Source organism: Ochotona curzoniae, unplaced genomic scaffold (genome assembly GCF_017591425.1).
Source record: "Ochotona curzoniae isolate NIBS_2020 unplaced genomic scaffold, NIBS_Ocur_1.0 contig_605, whole genome shotgun sequence".
NCBI classification, from domain to species: Eukaryota; Metazoa; Chordata; class Mammalia; order Lagomorpha; family Ochotonidae; genus Ochotona; species Ochotona curzoniae.
Window position 1 is genome coordinate 808,786 of NW_024466491.1, and position 16,685 is coordinate 825,470.

At 44.3% G+C, this 16,685-nt stretch overlaps 2 protein-coding genes across 2 annotated transcripts; both read left to right on the top strand.

Annotated features, from left to right (window-relative positions):
- Positions 1–530: 530 nt before the first annotated feature.
- Positions 531–1,472, top strand: LOC121162939 (olfactory receptor 2Z1). The gene has a single exon (XM_040990162.1). It carries the CDS (start codon positions 531–533, stop codon positions 1,470–1,472), a length of 942 nt encoding a protein of 313 aa, XP_040846096.1.
- A 1,107-nt stretch (positions 1,473–2,579) lies between these two features.
- On the top strand, positions 2,580–15,515 carry LOC121162940 (vomeronasal type-2 receptor 116-like). Its single transcript, XM_040990163.1, has 6 exons — positions 2,580–2,587; positions 9,103–9,394; positions 10,970–11,776; positions 12,820–13,047; positions 13,348–13,471; positions 14,602–15,515. The coding sequence occupies exons 1-6, from the start codon at positions 2,580–2,582 to the stop codon at positions 15,513–15,515; spliced, it is 2,373 nt and encodes a 790-aa protein (XP_040846097.1).
- Positions 15,516–16,685: the final 1,170 nt, after the last annotated feature.

Genomic DNA, 16,685 nt, shown 5'->3' on the forward strand with positions numbered 1-16,685 from the left:
TTTGAGCTATCCTCCACAAACTGGCGCCCATATGGGATTTCAGTGCTTGCAAGATGAGGATTTCGCTACTGAGTAATCTATAGAGGCAATTTAAAAATATTTGTTTATTTTTACTGGAAAGGCAGATTTACAGAGAGCGAGAAGGAATAACACAGAGAGAAAGATCTTTGATCTACTGATTCACTCCCCAAGTGGCCGCAATGGCCAGAGCTGAGATGATTCAAAGCCAGGAGTTGGGAAGCAGGAGCTTCTTCTGTGTCTCCCACCTGAGTGAAGGATTCCACAGACTTGGACTGTCCCCCGCTGCTTTCCCAGACCATAAACCAGGAGCTGGATTCAAAATGGGGCAGCCAGGACTTGAGCTGGCATTCGTACGGCATGCTGCTGGTACTTGCAGGCAGAGAAAATTTCTGAATATGACAATTTCACTTCTTCCCGTGTAAAAAAAAAAAAATCTTGGATGTGTCCACTCAAAGCATCCTGCCACAGGTCTCCTCTTCTTCCTCTGGACGAAGGCTCTTGTGTAAAACATGAGGCATGAGAACCAATCGGTGTCGTCGGACTTTATTTTGATAGGACTCTTCGGTCCATCGAGGCTAGGACATCTCCTGTTTTGCCTGGTGGCTGCTATGTTCACCGTGGGCCTACTGGGTAACACCACTCTCCTCTTATTGATCCACGTGGACTCCCGGCTCCACACACCCATGTACCTCCTGCTCAGCCAACTCTCCCTGTTGGATGTTGGCTTCCCCTTGGTCACCATCCCCAAGATGGCAGCAGACTTTCCTCAGGGAGAGAGTTTCATCTCTTTTGGGGGTTGTGCGGCTCAGCTCTTCTTCCTGACGCTGATGGGTGTGGCTGAGGGTGTCCTGCTAGCTCTCATGTCCTATGACCGCTACGTGGCCGTGTGCCATCCCTTGCAGTATCCCATGCTCATGAGACATCAGGTGTGCCTGCTCATGGTGGCTGCTTCCTGGTTGGCAGGTGTCATCAACGCCTGCGTCCAGACGTCCATCACATTGCATTTTCCCTATTGTGCTTTGCGCACCGTGGACCACTTCTTCTGTGAAGTGCCAGCCCTGCTGAAGCTCTCCTGCGCTGACACCTCCGCCTATGAGTTGGCGCTGTCCACGTCTGGGGTGCTGATCCTCGTCTTTCCGCTGTCTCTCATCTTCACCTCCTACGCGCAGGTACTGAGGGCTGTGCTGCGCATGCACTCCGAGGAGGCTCGAAGCAAGGCATTCACCACGTGCTCCTCACACATCACCGTAGTGGGACTCTTCTACGGCGCGGCTGTATTCATGTACATGATACCCCGTTCCTATCACAGTCCTTACCAGGACAACGTGGTTTCTCTCTTCTATAGCCTCATCACCCCTACACTCAACCCTCTCATCTATAGTTTGAGGAATCGGGAAGTGCGAATGGCTTTGGTCAAAGTACTCAGTGGAGTTGGGCGTAGGTGCAACTGATGACAACCTTGGAAATGGCTATGATTCCCATGGTCCTGCGTCCAGCCAGTCCTTTCAGAGCATCCATCGGTGGTACAGCTGCCGAGCCTTTGCGTCCAAGGATGAGTATCCAGTTCCTCCCTGTTCTGTGACTCACTGGGTTCATGCATTTTCCCTATAGACTGGTGGAAAGTAAAGGTAACAATTTTAAACCATCTTCTTTCAAAAAAAAAATGATTTATTTATTTTTATTGGAAAGGTAGATTTATGCATAGAAGAAAATGGTTCATTCTCTAAGTAGCTGCAATGTACAGGGCTGTGCCAATAAAAAAAACCAGGAGCCAGGAACCTCATCCAGGTGTCCCATGTGGGTGCAGATTCCCAAGGCTTTGGGCCATCTTCTACTGCTTTCCCAGTGCACAAGCAGGGAGCTGAATGCAAAGTGGAGCAACCAGGACCCGAACCACCATCCATATGGGATCCTGGTACATGCAAGGTGAGGATGCAGGCAATAAACTATCGCCCCAGGCCCATAATCTCAAACTTTTGACAATGAACTCTTGCCGAGGAGGCAAAGCCCTATTTTGCAACGTTGAGATCTCACTGTGACTGATCCAAAGCCAGGAGCAAGGAGCTCTTCTGGGTCTCCCACACAGGTGCAGGGTCCCAAGGCTTTGGGCAGTCCTCCACTGCTTTCCCAAGCCACAAGCAGGGAGCTGGATGGGAAGTGGAGCAGCCGGGATTAGAACCGGTGCCCATATGGGATCCTGGTGCGTTCAAGGCGAGGACTTTAGTCGCTAAGCCACCACGCCGGGCCCCTCTCTCCCTTTCTCCCTTACTCCCCCTTTATCTCTCTCTCTCCCTCGCTTTCTCTCTAATCCTGGGAACTGCCCCAACAGAAAGTGGGAGAAAGCTTGTACAGAAGACGATGCACAGTTGTTGACCTTGTTTCGTGGCTTCTCAATTATGGAAATGTATATAGTGATGGAGTACTGGGGTCCATCATATCCAGATGTGGGGGTACAATGCAACATGCATCCCTGCTTGCAGACGAAACATGGATTCCTGGTGACACTGTTGGAAATATGTAGACAATGGGATGCCCGACTGTCTGACACTGTACCCGCAATGTCGGGGTACACTTAAATTAGAGACGGATGGAATTGTGGTTCCTTAGGAAGGACTACACCATTGTGGTAAAATGGGGAAAACCTGTCAGGGGTGGGAATTTTGGAGTGGGGGGGCGGAATCCCAATCTATATGAAATCGTACCACATGATGCAAAAATTCAAAATAAAAATATGTAAAATAAAAAAAGAAAACAGTGCAGCCTCATCACAGTATCAGAAGAGGCAGAGAGTGGTGAGCCAGGAGGAGCAGGGGCTACGGAGACCATGGTGGAAGTCTAACATAAGAACCCAGACCTGGAACTCACTGGAGAGAGTGGCACAAGTGACTGCAAACAAAGAGCCATGTACCAACGGCAATGAGTAAAATCGAACTGTAGACCTGTGGATGACAGAGCTTAGAAACCTGTCCCAAGGAGAAGACTCTGCTAACCAGAAGTACAATAACCAAGAGCAAAACAAGAGACAAAGGCACCAAGGAATATTACTGAAGACGCCCCTGCAAAGGAGCAGAAGCTCTATGCCGACCTCAGAGTTCACTGAGGAAGACATTGAGAAAATGAGAGATACAGAATCCAAAACACTTATTATAAAGCTTCTTATCAACAATGAGAAGCAAGTCATACAGCCAGGATTCAAGCAATTTAAGGTATATGTCAAACTGGAGGAATATGTCGAACTGGAAATGAATCAAATAGAAGCTGATATTTCAGAAATGAAGAATAGAGTGGAAAAGGACAGCAGAGAGTCTCCAAAATCGAACGAAACAAGTAGAAGAAAGAATCTTAAAATTAGAAGATATTTTCTGTCCCCAGGGGGAAACAAAGAAAAAGCTGGAAGCAGAGCTGGATCAGGCCAAAAAAAGTGTTCAAGAATTGAAAGACATTATTAAAAGACCAGATATGAGTTATGGAAGTCCCAGGCGGTGCAGAAAGAGAAGCTAGCATTAAAAATATATATTTAATGAAATAATAAGGGAAATTGTCCAAATCTAGAGAAAGAATCGGGAAACAACATCTAGGAGGGGCACAGAAATACCAACAGGGTTGTGTTCACCAAGGCACATGATAATCAAGCTCTCTTCAATCGAACATAAAGAAAAGATCCTTAAATGTGCACGTGAAAAAAATCAACTGACGTATAAAGGAATGCCAATTAAACTCACAGGAGACCTCTCACAGGAAAACTCTACAGGCCAGAAGAGAATGATGTAACATATTTCAGATTTGAAAAGCAAAAAATTATTGGCTCAGGATGGTGTACCCAGCAAAACTTTCCTTTGTCTTGGAAAGTGGAATACAATTCTTCCACAGTAAAGAAAAGTTCAGAGAATATGCCTCTTCCAAACCTGCCCTATAAATGATACTTAAAGATGTTCTCTTGACAGAGAAAAGGAATATTGCCCACCAAAACCAAGGCAAATGCAAGGAACATCCCAATGGCATAACAACAGAAGACTAAATGAATGAACAACCCATTGCTAAAATGACAGAACCAAATTACCACAAATCCATATAAACCCTGAATGGAAATGGCTTAAACTCATCAATAAAGCATCCTAGATTTAAAAACAAAATTCATCCATTTGTTGCTACAGGAGACACATTTCACCAACAAAAATCAGTGGAAGCAATATCCATGGATTTAGATATTTTTTTTTGTTAGTTGCATCTCTTCAAAACACTTTCTTCTGATTAAATTCTTCAAGGACTCATAGATCATGCAGTAGCATCATTTTCTTCAAGAAGGTTCTTGATTTTCTTTTAAATTTCTTCAGCAACACCTCAGTCATCCAGTAGTATACTATTTAACTTCATTGTGCTGTTAATTTCTTTTTTCTTTCTGCTGTTGATTCCGTTTTGCGGTTTTTCATTTAAGGGGATTTATAATAACTGTGTGTGTGTAATGGAGACTACCATATCTAGTAGCATGTTATTTAACTTCATGGTGTTGTAAATTTCTATTTCTTTTCCTGTTATTGATTTTGTATTGAGGCTTTTCATTGAAGGGGTTGGATAGTAACTGTGAAATGGAGACTTCACATATCCAGATGAGAGGATCCGATGCAGTATGCATTTCTACTCCCAGACAAAGATGGACTCCCAATGAAACTGTTCACTATATCTTGACAATAGGATGCTGGACTCTCTGCCATTGTCTGTGACCGCAATAATGGACATATGACTGTGTATTAAGAACTATACTATAGGGTCCAACGTGATAGTGTAGCGGTTAAAGTAATAGCCTTGAACGCGCCGGGATCCCATATGGTCCCTGGTTCTAATACCAGCAGCTCCACTTTCCATCCAGCTCCCTGCTTGTGGCCTGGGAAAGCAGAGGAGGACGGCCCAAAGCCTTGGGACCCTGCACCCACGTGGGAGACCTGGAGAAAGTTCCTGGTTTCTGGCTTCAGATTGGCTCAGCTCTAGCTGTTGCAGCTGCTTGGAAAGTGAATCATCAGATGGAAGATCTTCCTCTCTGTCTCTCCTCCTCTCTGTATATCTGCCTTTCCAATAAAAATAAATAAATCTTTTTTTTTTTTTAAAGAACTATACCATAATAATGATATGGGGAACTCGGTGGGGGAGGGAGTTGGGGAGTGGATAAGGGAAATCCCAGGACCTATGGAACTGCATCATAAAACGACAACAATAAAAAGAAGTAAAATGTTAAATAAATAAACAATATAAAATTGCCAAACCCACTCAGCAGTCCACTGCCCACACCTCCCGTGGTCCCTGTGCATACAAGTTCACAGAGTTGCTGTCCAAGCCTGAGGTGGTCTCCAGGGCCCTATTGGGCCATGGTGCAACCAAGGAGAACAGGAGGCAAGGAGAATCCACAACATGTTTTTCTCAAGTATGAATCCCAGAACGGATGATGACAGGTGCATAGCTGCAAGGCAGGACAATCCCTTAAGTTTCCCATACAGTAGAAGTTATAATAAGCCCGGGCTGCAAGTGCATGCTAAATACAGAGACAAAAGGTGGTGTTGCCATAATGGGGATCGACTAGGCTCTGCCCCAAGAGCAGTGTCCACTCTAGCCAGCCCCCTATTCCTCATGCTTGTACCCACACTCAGCATCTGTGTCTCCTGACAAGATGTGGTCTGTGAGCATCCTCTTCCTGCCGTTGCCCATGCTGCATGTATCACAGGGCATGACGCTTGATGAGTGCTTTACATTCAGGAAGTGGCATGTGAACAGACATGGGGACCTGATGTTGGGTGGATTTTTCCCCCTTTTCTACCCGGGAAGAAACAGCAGCAGCACCCAGCTCACATTTTCTTACTCTTCTCGGTCTTGGTAAGTTCATGGTTTTTGTAATTGTGGTTGTGATTGTGAGTGTACATGACAATCTTGGTGTTGAATCCTTTCTGAGAGTGCTGAAACAATGTGCAACTGTCACAGTAATATTTACTAAGGAATGCTCAGGTTCTATCAACATTTGCCTTCCATGCCTTGGCTACTTATTTTACGTTTGCCTCTCTGTCCTGTGGGGGGACAACGGAGTGACATCACCATTTCTGTGTCTGCTGCATTCGTTAGATCTCCCAGATGCAATGCTTGGAATCTCAGAGTTAGAGTGTTGGGACCACACATCCTGTGCTGCCAGCATGCATGGAATGGGCATAGAATTAAGGAGTCAGGATGGGTGTCAGTGCTGATAGGGATGCTGTTGTGTGGCTGCTGGTAAGGTTGTGTGTTCCTTGATTCTAGCAGCAACCCAGACAGGGTTCCACCCTATGCAAAATACTGAAAAACTACATGATGAAGGTTTCAAATGCTGGACACAATACCAACAAAGGGGTTCATCCTTCTTGAGGGTTTACTAAGACCCTGAAGATTCTTTTCTAAAGATGACACGGATGCTGCATTAATCCTGGGTTTAGCACACCTGTGCAGCCTGTGTTTCTGGAACTGAAATTCTGCATCAATGCTTAACAGGGCATTGGGATGAGCAAGTCTGTGCCTGCATCCTTGTTGGTGGCCACAGTGCAGGATGCTCAGAAGGCAGTGAGGCCATGAACTGTTTGTTCAGTTGGAGAGTGCTTGCCCTTGCCAGTCTTAGGATTCCCTGCATTTCATCTCAAAACATTGCTATACATTGTGTGGCTGGGGATGAGTCAACTGAGGGAGGAGTTGGTTATCTGTGAAGGTGACTTTCACTGTGTAGTCTGTAATCTCTCCCAGCCTGTGGCTTCACACTCTTGCTGTCCTTCCTCACTGTCTGCTTGAGTCTTCCTGTCTTGTGAGGGTGAAGGAATCTCTCCTCTTTGCTGTGCCATGTGGGAATCAGTGGGGACCTGCCTTGCTCATGTTCTCTGTGTGAGATTCTTCAGCCCGTGCCACACAGAGACAAGACTTTGCTCTCTGCTTTTGTACTTCAGTTACAAACGTGTCTGGCTGTCCTTGCTTGTGCAGGTCTAATAGCCTTCATGTGCTGTCACACCCCAGAATGGCAGGTGCTTCACTCTCACCTAGGCCATATGGATCCTGATTGATAAATTGTCCGGGAGTTGGACTCCAGTGCAGTGAGTGTGCCTCCCTCCAATAAGCCACACTCATTGAATCCATGCTGGGCACTAGATTTGATATTTCCTTAATGTGACCACAGCAGCCTGGTGATGAAGTTAATTTGATAATTTTCACAAAGCTCTCAGATAGATAACTGGGTGAAGTAGTGAGTAATGAGATAGTCTTTAATCAAGATTCTTGAATACCTACCAAATCATTGCTGAGTAACCTGTAGATGTTCCTCATCCTTCCCCAAATCCCCACACTCTTTCTCAGTGTCTCACTGTCTCCCCTTGCCATGGGACAACCAAGGTGCCTATGGCTCTGTGTTCTTGCCTGTGATGGAAACTTGGGGTGAAGAGACCCAGAGTGAGATCTTACAGGCTTTCTCTATGTTCAGTTTGCAGCAACATTTGGTGTGTTTTTCTCAAATATCTTCCTATCTATGTGTGCTTCTGTGTAGGAAGCGGTGGTTGACTCCAAGAATGACTCTGCAGGTGTGCAAGTTAACCTCTGCCAACTTAGCCTTTAGGAAAAAAGAATGAAGGAGGTGAGCCTCCAGCTGGTAGCAAGAGCTAAAAAGAACCCCGGGAACAAGAAATATGCCCTTCACAATAAATAATCTAAATTAGTAGGACCACATGATAAAAAGGAAATAGTATTTCAATAACTTAGATTTATCATTCTATTAATGAAGTTGGAGCTATGGGTGGGCAGACTTTCCAGGCCAGATTGTTTTTTCTTCAGGGAATCCTGTACAGAATCTGAAAAGCTAATGTGTTTAAGTGTGTATAGAATACTACCATTTACCTAGAGAATACGATGGCATTTCAAATCGCAAATGTATAAATGTAAGATATTGTGTGACAGCATCATGAAATGCTGCTTCACTAAAAGCAAAACGCTGTCAATTAGAGATTCTATCATCTCTAAGTGTGGACAAGAAGACAGAAAAATTCTTATTCAAGCAAAACAAACAAACAAAAAAAAGCCCCATAATTTTCAGTGCAACCAAAGGACTGGTTATATGAATATATTATGTTCCTAGCAATTATTAACATGTAGACCTCCATTAGCATTCAAATGCTGGAACATGTTTAGGAAATTAGGCAAATCAAAGAGAAGTTTCAGGAAACTAGAGCCAAGAATCCATAGTGAGAAAACAGACCGTCCGTTCTCTTAGGCACATCAAGTGTGAGAGCCATTCTTACATTCCAGGAAGTCATATTTTCACGTAAGCTATATGCTGTGATTATAAAGTAAATTAAAAATATGATACATCAAACATTCAAAGGAACAAAGAATGAGGCAGATTGAGGGAAGGAAGGAATATGTTCATCCTCTTAGAATGATTTCTATGAAAATGTGAAATTGGTTTTTTACATTAATCAAGGTTTTCACACATGCAGGAAAAGGAAGAACCATGCAAGGGTAAATGATGACATGCTAGTTGAGAATTCAGTACAGAAAAGTGAATAAATCAAACTAAGTGAACAGCCTGCATGATGTAACCAAGAGTTTGTCAATCAAATGCTGCTGTCTCAAGGAGATGAGAAGTAGTACAACTGGTCTGATCAAGTGAAGCTTTTGGTGGGGATTGCAGCAAGACCAGTGGGAAACAGCCCAGGTGCAGCTGCTTACAGAGGCAGGTGTCCTGTGATTTTAGAGTGCTGATGAGTCAGGTGGTTTACAAGTGACCCCAGAGATCGGTGACAACAGAAAGCTTGCTCTTGCCTGTGTCTCCAGGTTTGAACACATTGAGGTTTCCCTGGAGGATTAGTGAAGGGTCATGAATGTTGGAACCACTTCCTTCAGAGGGGTCCAAAGGCCACTCTGACATGCTCTGGAGCTTTGGCAACCTTCCTCTCAGCCGCTCCCTGTGCCAGTGCTATGACAGCACAGAATGGCACCTGCGTCTATCTGTCTGATGCTGCTTCAGGGCTAGACTGTGCTATTGCTCTGAATTCCATGGTCTGATCTTTCTCTCTGGTGTTGGCTCATGTTTAGGTGGCTGTGGAAAAACTACCAATATGTGTTGGCCTTTTACTTTGCCATCCAGGAGATCAACAAGGATCCCCACCTGCTCCCCAACCTGACCCTGGGATTCCAGTGGTACAATGCCTTTCCCAGTGAACAGTTCACCTTATGGAGCTTCCTGCACTGGTCAACTGGGAATGTTGAGCATTTACCTAACTACATCTGCCAGACACAAGGCGTGCAGGTGGCCACCATTGTTGGAGCCACTTCAGCATTGTCCATTGAATTTGGAACCCTTCTGGAGCTCTACAAAACCCCACAGGTCAGTGAGTTTTGAATCTGGAGAGAAATGTTTCAATCTTTCTAACCCATTTGGAATGAAGCTGGCCCAGTGCACACATCTGACTGTGTTGTGGGAAGGATTCAAGCATTTTGGGGGATATGCAATTACTCCTAGTGCAAGCAGAATGGGATAGGGGAAAGAGCAGTGAATATTGAGACTGCCTAGATTCCTGCCTAGTGTCCAATTACGCTACTTCCATGTGCTGGTTACCACTTCTGTTTCATGTTGACACCTGATAGTTTCTAAATGATGTGCCCAGCATGCTGAAGTATCCCGTGAAAGGAGAACATTGTCTTAGATGCGACTCCAAAACTATTAGAGCTGGGGGTATACTGATCTCAACTTCTGGTTCTATTTTGGAAAACATGAGTTCTGAATGTGTGAAGTCATGTTTTAAAAGACGTATTTATGTGTCTACTTGAAACTCCAAAGGAAACGGATGGCAAGAAAGATGCATGCATAAGAGAAGTTGGGGGTCTTTGATCCACTGGTTCAATGCCCACAGTCCCACAGCGGTTAGGTCTGATCCAGGCATAGACATGAGGCATGTGTCACTTGAGTTGTCCAATGTGGCAGGAAAGGTCCTAGTTCTTCAGTCATACATGATTACCTTGATGGTCATATTAGCAAAAAAAAAACTGGGTCAGAAGCTGATTAGTCTGGTTGGAATGGGTGCTCTGACATGGAAAACAGCAGATTAACCCACTAGCCCATGGGAGTGTTGAGATTATACTGTAGTAGATAAGTATTCTTGAGTATAATGGCAGATTTTCTCAGCGTTTTCAGAGACCATGCCATATACCCATCCGTGTTTCAGATGCACAATCCTCCCATCTTTGTTTGAGAAGGAGAGAGGCAAACAAAGAGCACCCATCTTCTGGTTGACACACAAGCATGACAGATGCATAGAGCCAGGAACACATGCCAGTGAACATCATGACCCAATTAATTAGGTCAACATTACTGCCTCCAGTGAACTATCTATCATCTCACAAAGATGTCACCAAGGACCCCAACATGAGCCAGAATCAAGACATGTGTCTGTCAGACATAGGCTACCTTGTCATCAGAAGGAAATTTGCATTGGAAAATTACTCTGTCCCTGACCAAACACGGTTTGATGAGTATATCTGAATGGAAACATTAATTTCCGGTAGTAAGCAGTGAGCTCCAAATATCAGGGATTAACACAGTAGAGATTCCTGTCTGATTCAGAGTCAATTCCAACAGTTTCTACTCTGCACCACCAACGACAATCTACCAGGAGATGGGAAAGACCATGATCTTGGCCTCAGCACAGGTCACAAACAGGAAACGGAAATGGATGTATCTTCTTTAAAGCTATGGATGGAAATTGCGTTTATTGACCTGAAGAAATAGGCACCTAGCCATGGTCTTCTTTGTGACCAGGACAGTAGTATGTTTCATCTCTACTGTACACTTCCTCTTCATTAAATATTGAATGGTTCAAGTCCACCCTGGGATAATTGTTTTCATTCAAGCCCAGGTTGAATACCCAATTCAGAGGTTGATCTTGATTTTCTGTGCTTTCAGCTGACCTATGGCCCTTTCGATCCCATGCTAAATGATAAGAAGCAGTTCCCATCCCTCTATCAGATGGCCAGCAGTGACAGCTCTCTGGGCATTGCAATGCTGTCACTGCTGCTGCATTTTGGCTGGACATGGGTGGCGCTCTTTGTGTCTGATGACATGAAAGGAGAGCAGTTCCTGCAGGACATCCAAGCAGAGATGCTGAAGAGAGGCGTCTGTGTTGCCTTCACAGTGAAGCTCCCTGTCACCAAGAGGCTGTATCAAGAGAGTGATCTGACTTTCATGAGCAGGATCCAAGCTTCGACTGCAAACGTGCACATCCTCTATGGTGATGTAAGGGCCCTCATTGCTGTGGACATTTCAGTGGAATTCTTTCTAACCATGGGGAAGGTGTGGGTGATGGCATCCAAGTGGGACATCGTTGTGTATGAGACAGACCACATGCTGCACTCTTTGCATGGAGGCTTCTCATTTTCCCCCCACAGGGAGGAGATCCCTGGCTTCAACGATTTTCTCAAGACAGTGGAGCCTTCTCTCTTCCCAGAGGACTTTTACTTCAACATATTATGGCTCTTGCATCTGGACTGCTCACCAGCAGGGTCATTTTGTGGACGCATTGGGAACTGCTCACCAAATGCATCCTTGGAGTTTCTTCCACCATACATTGACCTGATGACCCTCTCTGACTCCAGCTATTTAGTCTACAATGCTGTGTATGCAGTGGCCCATGTACTCCATGCTATTCTGATGGAGAAAATGGAGCTGGGATCTCTGGGAGAAGCAGCCCAGCCAATGATTCTTCCCTGGCAGGTAACCCTCCCTCAGATCAGCTCAGGCACTGGCCACTTGATGGACTCAGCTGGTGTTTCTTTGGAATACAACACCATGACACTTCTTTTACATCAAAGTCAGCAGGATCAGGTATAAGGAAGATGGGATCATTCCATGAGTTACATTTTCACGTGTAGTTGTCTTCCTTCGCTATAAAAATCAGTCAGCATAGATCTTGAATATATCTTTTGTAATTAGAAATTATTTTTAAAATAATTCTAGTGTAGGTTGCAATGCTACCAAAGGTCCAGTGCAATACGGAATAAAGTTTTTTTTTTTAAAAAAGTAATATATTGCTTTTATGGAAAGTCAAAATAGAGAGATGTTGACCAAACACTTTTTCCTTTCCTTAAAAATTTTCTGCGTAAAGTTGAAAATTCTGATATGTTGTCACTGATACGTCATACGCAGATATTCTGTACATCTTTCCAGAAACTTGTACTTTAATATCACAAAGTATGGCATTGTAGATAATGTTCTTATGATGGGGAAGTAGGGGAATGTCATTTACATGGTATGAATAGTGGATCAATATATTACCTGAGTGCCATCTTCGTAGTTTATATGCACTGCAAACCAATTTCTAAAAATCAGGGAAACATGATATTTGTCTGTTTGGCTTTTGTATTTCCACCAGTCTAGAGATCCCCTGTTCATTGCATTTTATTGCAAATATCGACCCAATACGACAGCAGTAAGTTTATCTATAGACCCTGATGAAATGAGACATTTTTGTGAGAATAGAAATGAATCGCACATAGTTCCTGAAATGATAGGATAGAAAATGTGAGTTCCACTTCCATGTGAAAATACATAGGGCTTTTTTTTTTTTTTAACAAGTGAGGCACAGGAGTTCAATTCATCTAAACTCAGGAAATGTTTGAGCATCCAGGGAAAAGTCATGCCCTATCCCATAAGAGAGTCTGAATACTGAGCACAACAGAGAAGCCTTGTCCAGCACCTGTGCCAAACCACAGCTAACTTGGATGCTCTCCTTGTCTCCAATTCTGCCTGTCCTCCAGCTCCACCCAGTTCTGAGGAAACTCCAGTTCAGAAACAGTGCTGGAGATGATGTATCCGTGCGTGAACCAAGACGTGGCGTGGCACGTTATGATATCCAGAATGTTGTGAATTTTCCTGCTGGATTGAGCTTGCTGGAGAAAATTGGAGAGTTTTTCTATACCAGTTCACATGAGCAGGGGCTGCTCATCCATGAAGACCTGATAGAATGGCCTGCTGCCTTCAAGGAGGTAAGGTTCTGTTTGGATGTATAATACCTCCTGGGAGATCTGAATGGAGCTGTTTGAAAAAAATTGTGAGGTGAATACTACTAGGTTCTGTTGTAATTGAGAGAGGCTTAAGGAAGCAGCAATGGCCATGATGTCGTGCTGCAATGAATGCATAGAAAACATCTCCAATTATGGCGAGAGGATTCAGTTGTGACCTTCAAGTGAAAGTGAAATGTATGTTGTGAGAGTTAATCCACTGACATGATTTGGAGTGGCTGATAACGCAGCAAATCATGCCCACGGTTTCTCTTTCCCCTTCAGACTCCTCAGTCTGTGTGTAGCCAGAGCTGTGGTCCAGGATTCAGGATCTTGCCACAGGAAGGCAGACCCATCTGCTGCTACACCTGTGTGTTCTGTCCAGAGAGAGAAATGTCCAATCAGACAGGTAAAGTATGCAGAATTTCCAATGGATTGCTTTATTCTCCTGATCCTTTATTTATAAAAGAAATCAGAAGAGGTTTGCAGGGAGTGTGACAGCTGCACCATTGCTTTCAATGCACAGATGCATTTGTTCATGCAATCTATTTGTTTAGATTCATTGTAGCCACTTGTGTATTTATCTGGCATTCCTTAGAGTAATGCCCACCTCAGCACTCATTCAGAATGGTATCAGTGCCCTCCAGAAGTGCCCTTATCTGAATGATGCAGGAAGATACAATGCACTCTAACTAAGACATGTAAGTGACAAAAATCACCAGTTTCTCATGAGCATGTTGAAGTTGATTACAACACGTTTTACGTTCCACGTCAGAAACATATGGAATAGTTTCTGCTTGTGTGAATATCACATTAACATGAGGCTTGAGAATTACAGTTTAAGAATTACTACACACCTAAGGGCACTTTGAGTATCATGAATTCTGTTAAAGTAACGATATTGTTTAACTTTAAAAATAGAATCTCTCCATCAGTAACTTGATGAAAATCACAAAACACCCAGATTTCCCACCCCTAAAGCATCTAAGTTCAAATCCAACATTTACATATTCAATAAAGTAAAACTCAGCATCACATGGTAACTTTTTCAAACGTCTTCTAATAGAATGGAGATGTTAAACGAGGGTGCACATGTTCTGTCATTTACCATATGAGAACTGAGAGCATTGGTTTTAGTACTGTTGCCATAGGTGTTTGGGTCTGCTCACGTCTGGGAGAGAAGGTTCTAAAGTTGATGTCCCTAGGCAATACGCAATGGTGACACAGGACTTGACATGAAGGAGATTTAAAAGGATGGATGAGGTGAAGGCTGGAAGAACCATGTCCAAGGGATCCTATTCAGGTCACAGAATGAGCCTTCCTTGGCACATGTCTGTGAAGATCTCTTTGAATGTGTTTCTTCCCATCAGCAGATGAGCACTCTGCCCAGGTCAGAAAGGTAGAAACAGGCTCAAGTGTGCCCTAGTACACAACACAACTGATCCGTATTTTAGTGCACTGCAAAGCTGACCTATTTTCACAGCAGGGAATGATTCTGAATTTTCACAACGGACACCCTGACTCTATCTCTTCCTATAGATGCAGAGCAGTGTATCCAGTGCCCAGAGCTGGAGTACCCAAACTTGAACAGGACTCACTGCCTCCCCAAAATGGTGACTTTCCTGGCTTTAGAAGATTCTCTGGGGACCGCTCTGGCATGCATGGCTCTGGCCCTCACTCTCCTCACTGTTATGGTGTTGGGGGTCTTTGTGAAGCACCAAGACACACCCATCGTCAAGGCCAATAACCGCAACCTCAGCTACATCCTGCTCATCTCACTCCTCCTCTGCTTCCTCTGTTCCTTCCTCTTCATTGGCCGTCCCAACACAGCCACCTGCCTCCTGAGACAAATCACATTTGCCCTGGTGTTCACAGTGGCTGTTGCTGCCGTGCTGGCCAAAACCATCACTGTGGTTCTGGCCTTCAAGGCCATGAAGCCTGGAAGGACCATGAGGCGATTGCTGGTGTCAGGAGCCCCAAACGCTGTCATTCCCATCTGCTTCCTCATCCAACTCACTCTCTGTGCCATCTGGCTGGCAACATCTCCTCCCTTTGTGGACACAGATGCACACTCTGAGCATGGACACATCATCCTCTTGTGCAACGAGGGCTCCATCACTGCCTTCTACTGTGTGCTGGGCTTCCTGGGCTCGTTGGCCCTGGGCACCTTCACTGTGGCTTTCCTTGCCAGGAAGCTGCCTGACACGTTCAATGAAGCCAAGTTCCTGACGTTCAGCATGCTGGTGTTCTGCAGTGTGTGGGTGACCTTCCTGCCTGTGTACCAGAGCACCAAGGGGAAGGTGATGGTGGCCGTGGAGGTCTTCTCCATCTTGGCCTCTGGTGCTGGTCTCCTGGGCTGCATCTTTGCCCCCAAGTGCTACATTATTCTCATAAAACCCGAGAGGAATTGTTTGGAAGGTTTCAAGAAAAGAGCGTGCTTGAGGAGTTTCTAATATTTTTGTTTTTGATTCTGCTGTCATATTGTGAGAGTTAGTACCCGGGAATCCTGATTGAACTAACATGCCATAAATATAAATAAGTAAAATCCTTTACTTAGTAGAAATTATATTCATGGCATTTAGCTGCGTATTCTGAGTTAATGACATCAGCTTTGGTCTCTGGCTCCTGGTTCTGACCCCTGCTGGGGTCCCTGGAAGGAAGTGGACACATCATACTTAGGTGCAGTGATGGCTCCATCACCAGAGGCCTGGATGGAAGTGGAGAAGGCTCATGTGCCTTGGTTCTGTTACCCAGGTTGTGGTTGTTGGTTGTGGTCACAGCCCTGATGAGGCGTTGGGATGCACAGATGTGAGGTGTACAGCAGAAGACATCGCTGTCTCCATCTCAGAGTAAGTGATGAAGATTGGAAAAGCAGTTATATTCAGTAAAAAATAATTCATGGTGTACGTGACATTGCATTTGCCCATTAAAGCTACAACAGTCATGCCATTTATATCCCTGACTGAACATGAAATATGAAGACCGGATTGCATTCTGTTCAGTTGTCACGTGCAATCAATGTAAGTGTTCATATTTTATACGACTTCCAAGTCACACAGATTTTATATTTTGTACCCCTGCCTTGTTGCACTGCACGTTATGTGTGATTTCTTTAGCAGGGACAAGAGTCTATTTTTCATTTAATGTTACTCTGTGGGGACACTGGACTGGCTCAAAGCATCTTAATAAATACTCATTATCAATCTATGTTGCAATGTCTTTATTCATGTGTAGGGGATCCTCAATCCTACATGACACTGATTCTACATTTGTATGTCCATTAGCCAATGCATTGCTTTATCTTCTGATTTGGCTTAAAATTTTATCTTCCCACTTACTTGGGGACACAACTGTGTCTTGATGGATGTGGAAAACTCTGGCCATGATGAACCATTTCAAGCTGGGTTAGTACAGGCTCATTCACAGCACACATTTCTTCCTGGACTTTTACATGACAATGTAATTTTTATTTGATACTGCAAAAATCAGTGTGAGCAACTGCAAAGTTTCTGATTTTCTGATTACAGGTAATTAATAGAATATGACGAAGACCTTGTCCTCTGGGTCACACATGCATTCTACAGGACATAAGTAATATTCCACTGTTTAGACAACTGTTCTGT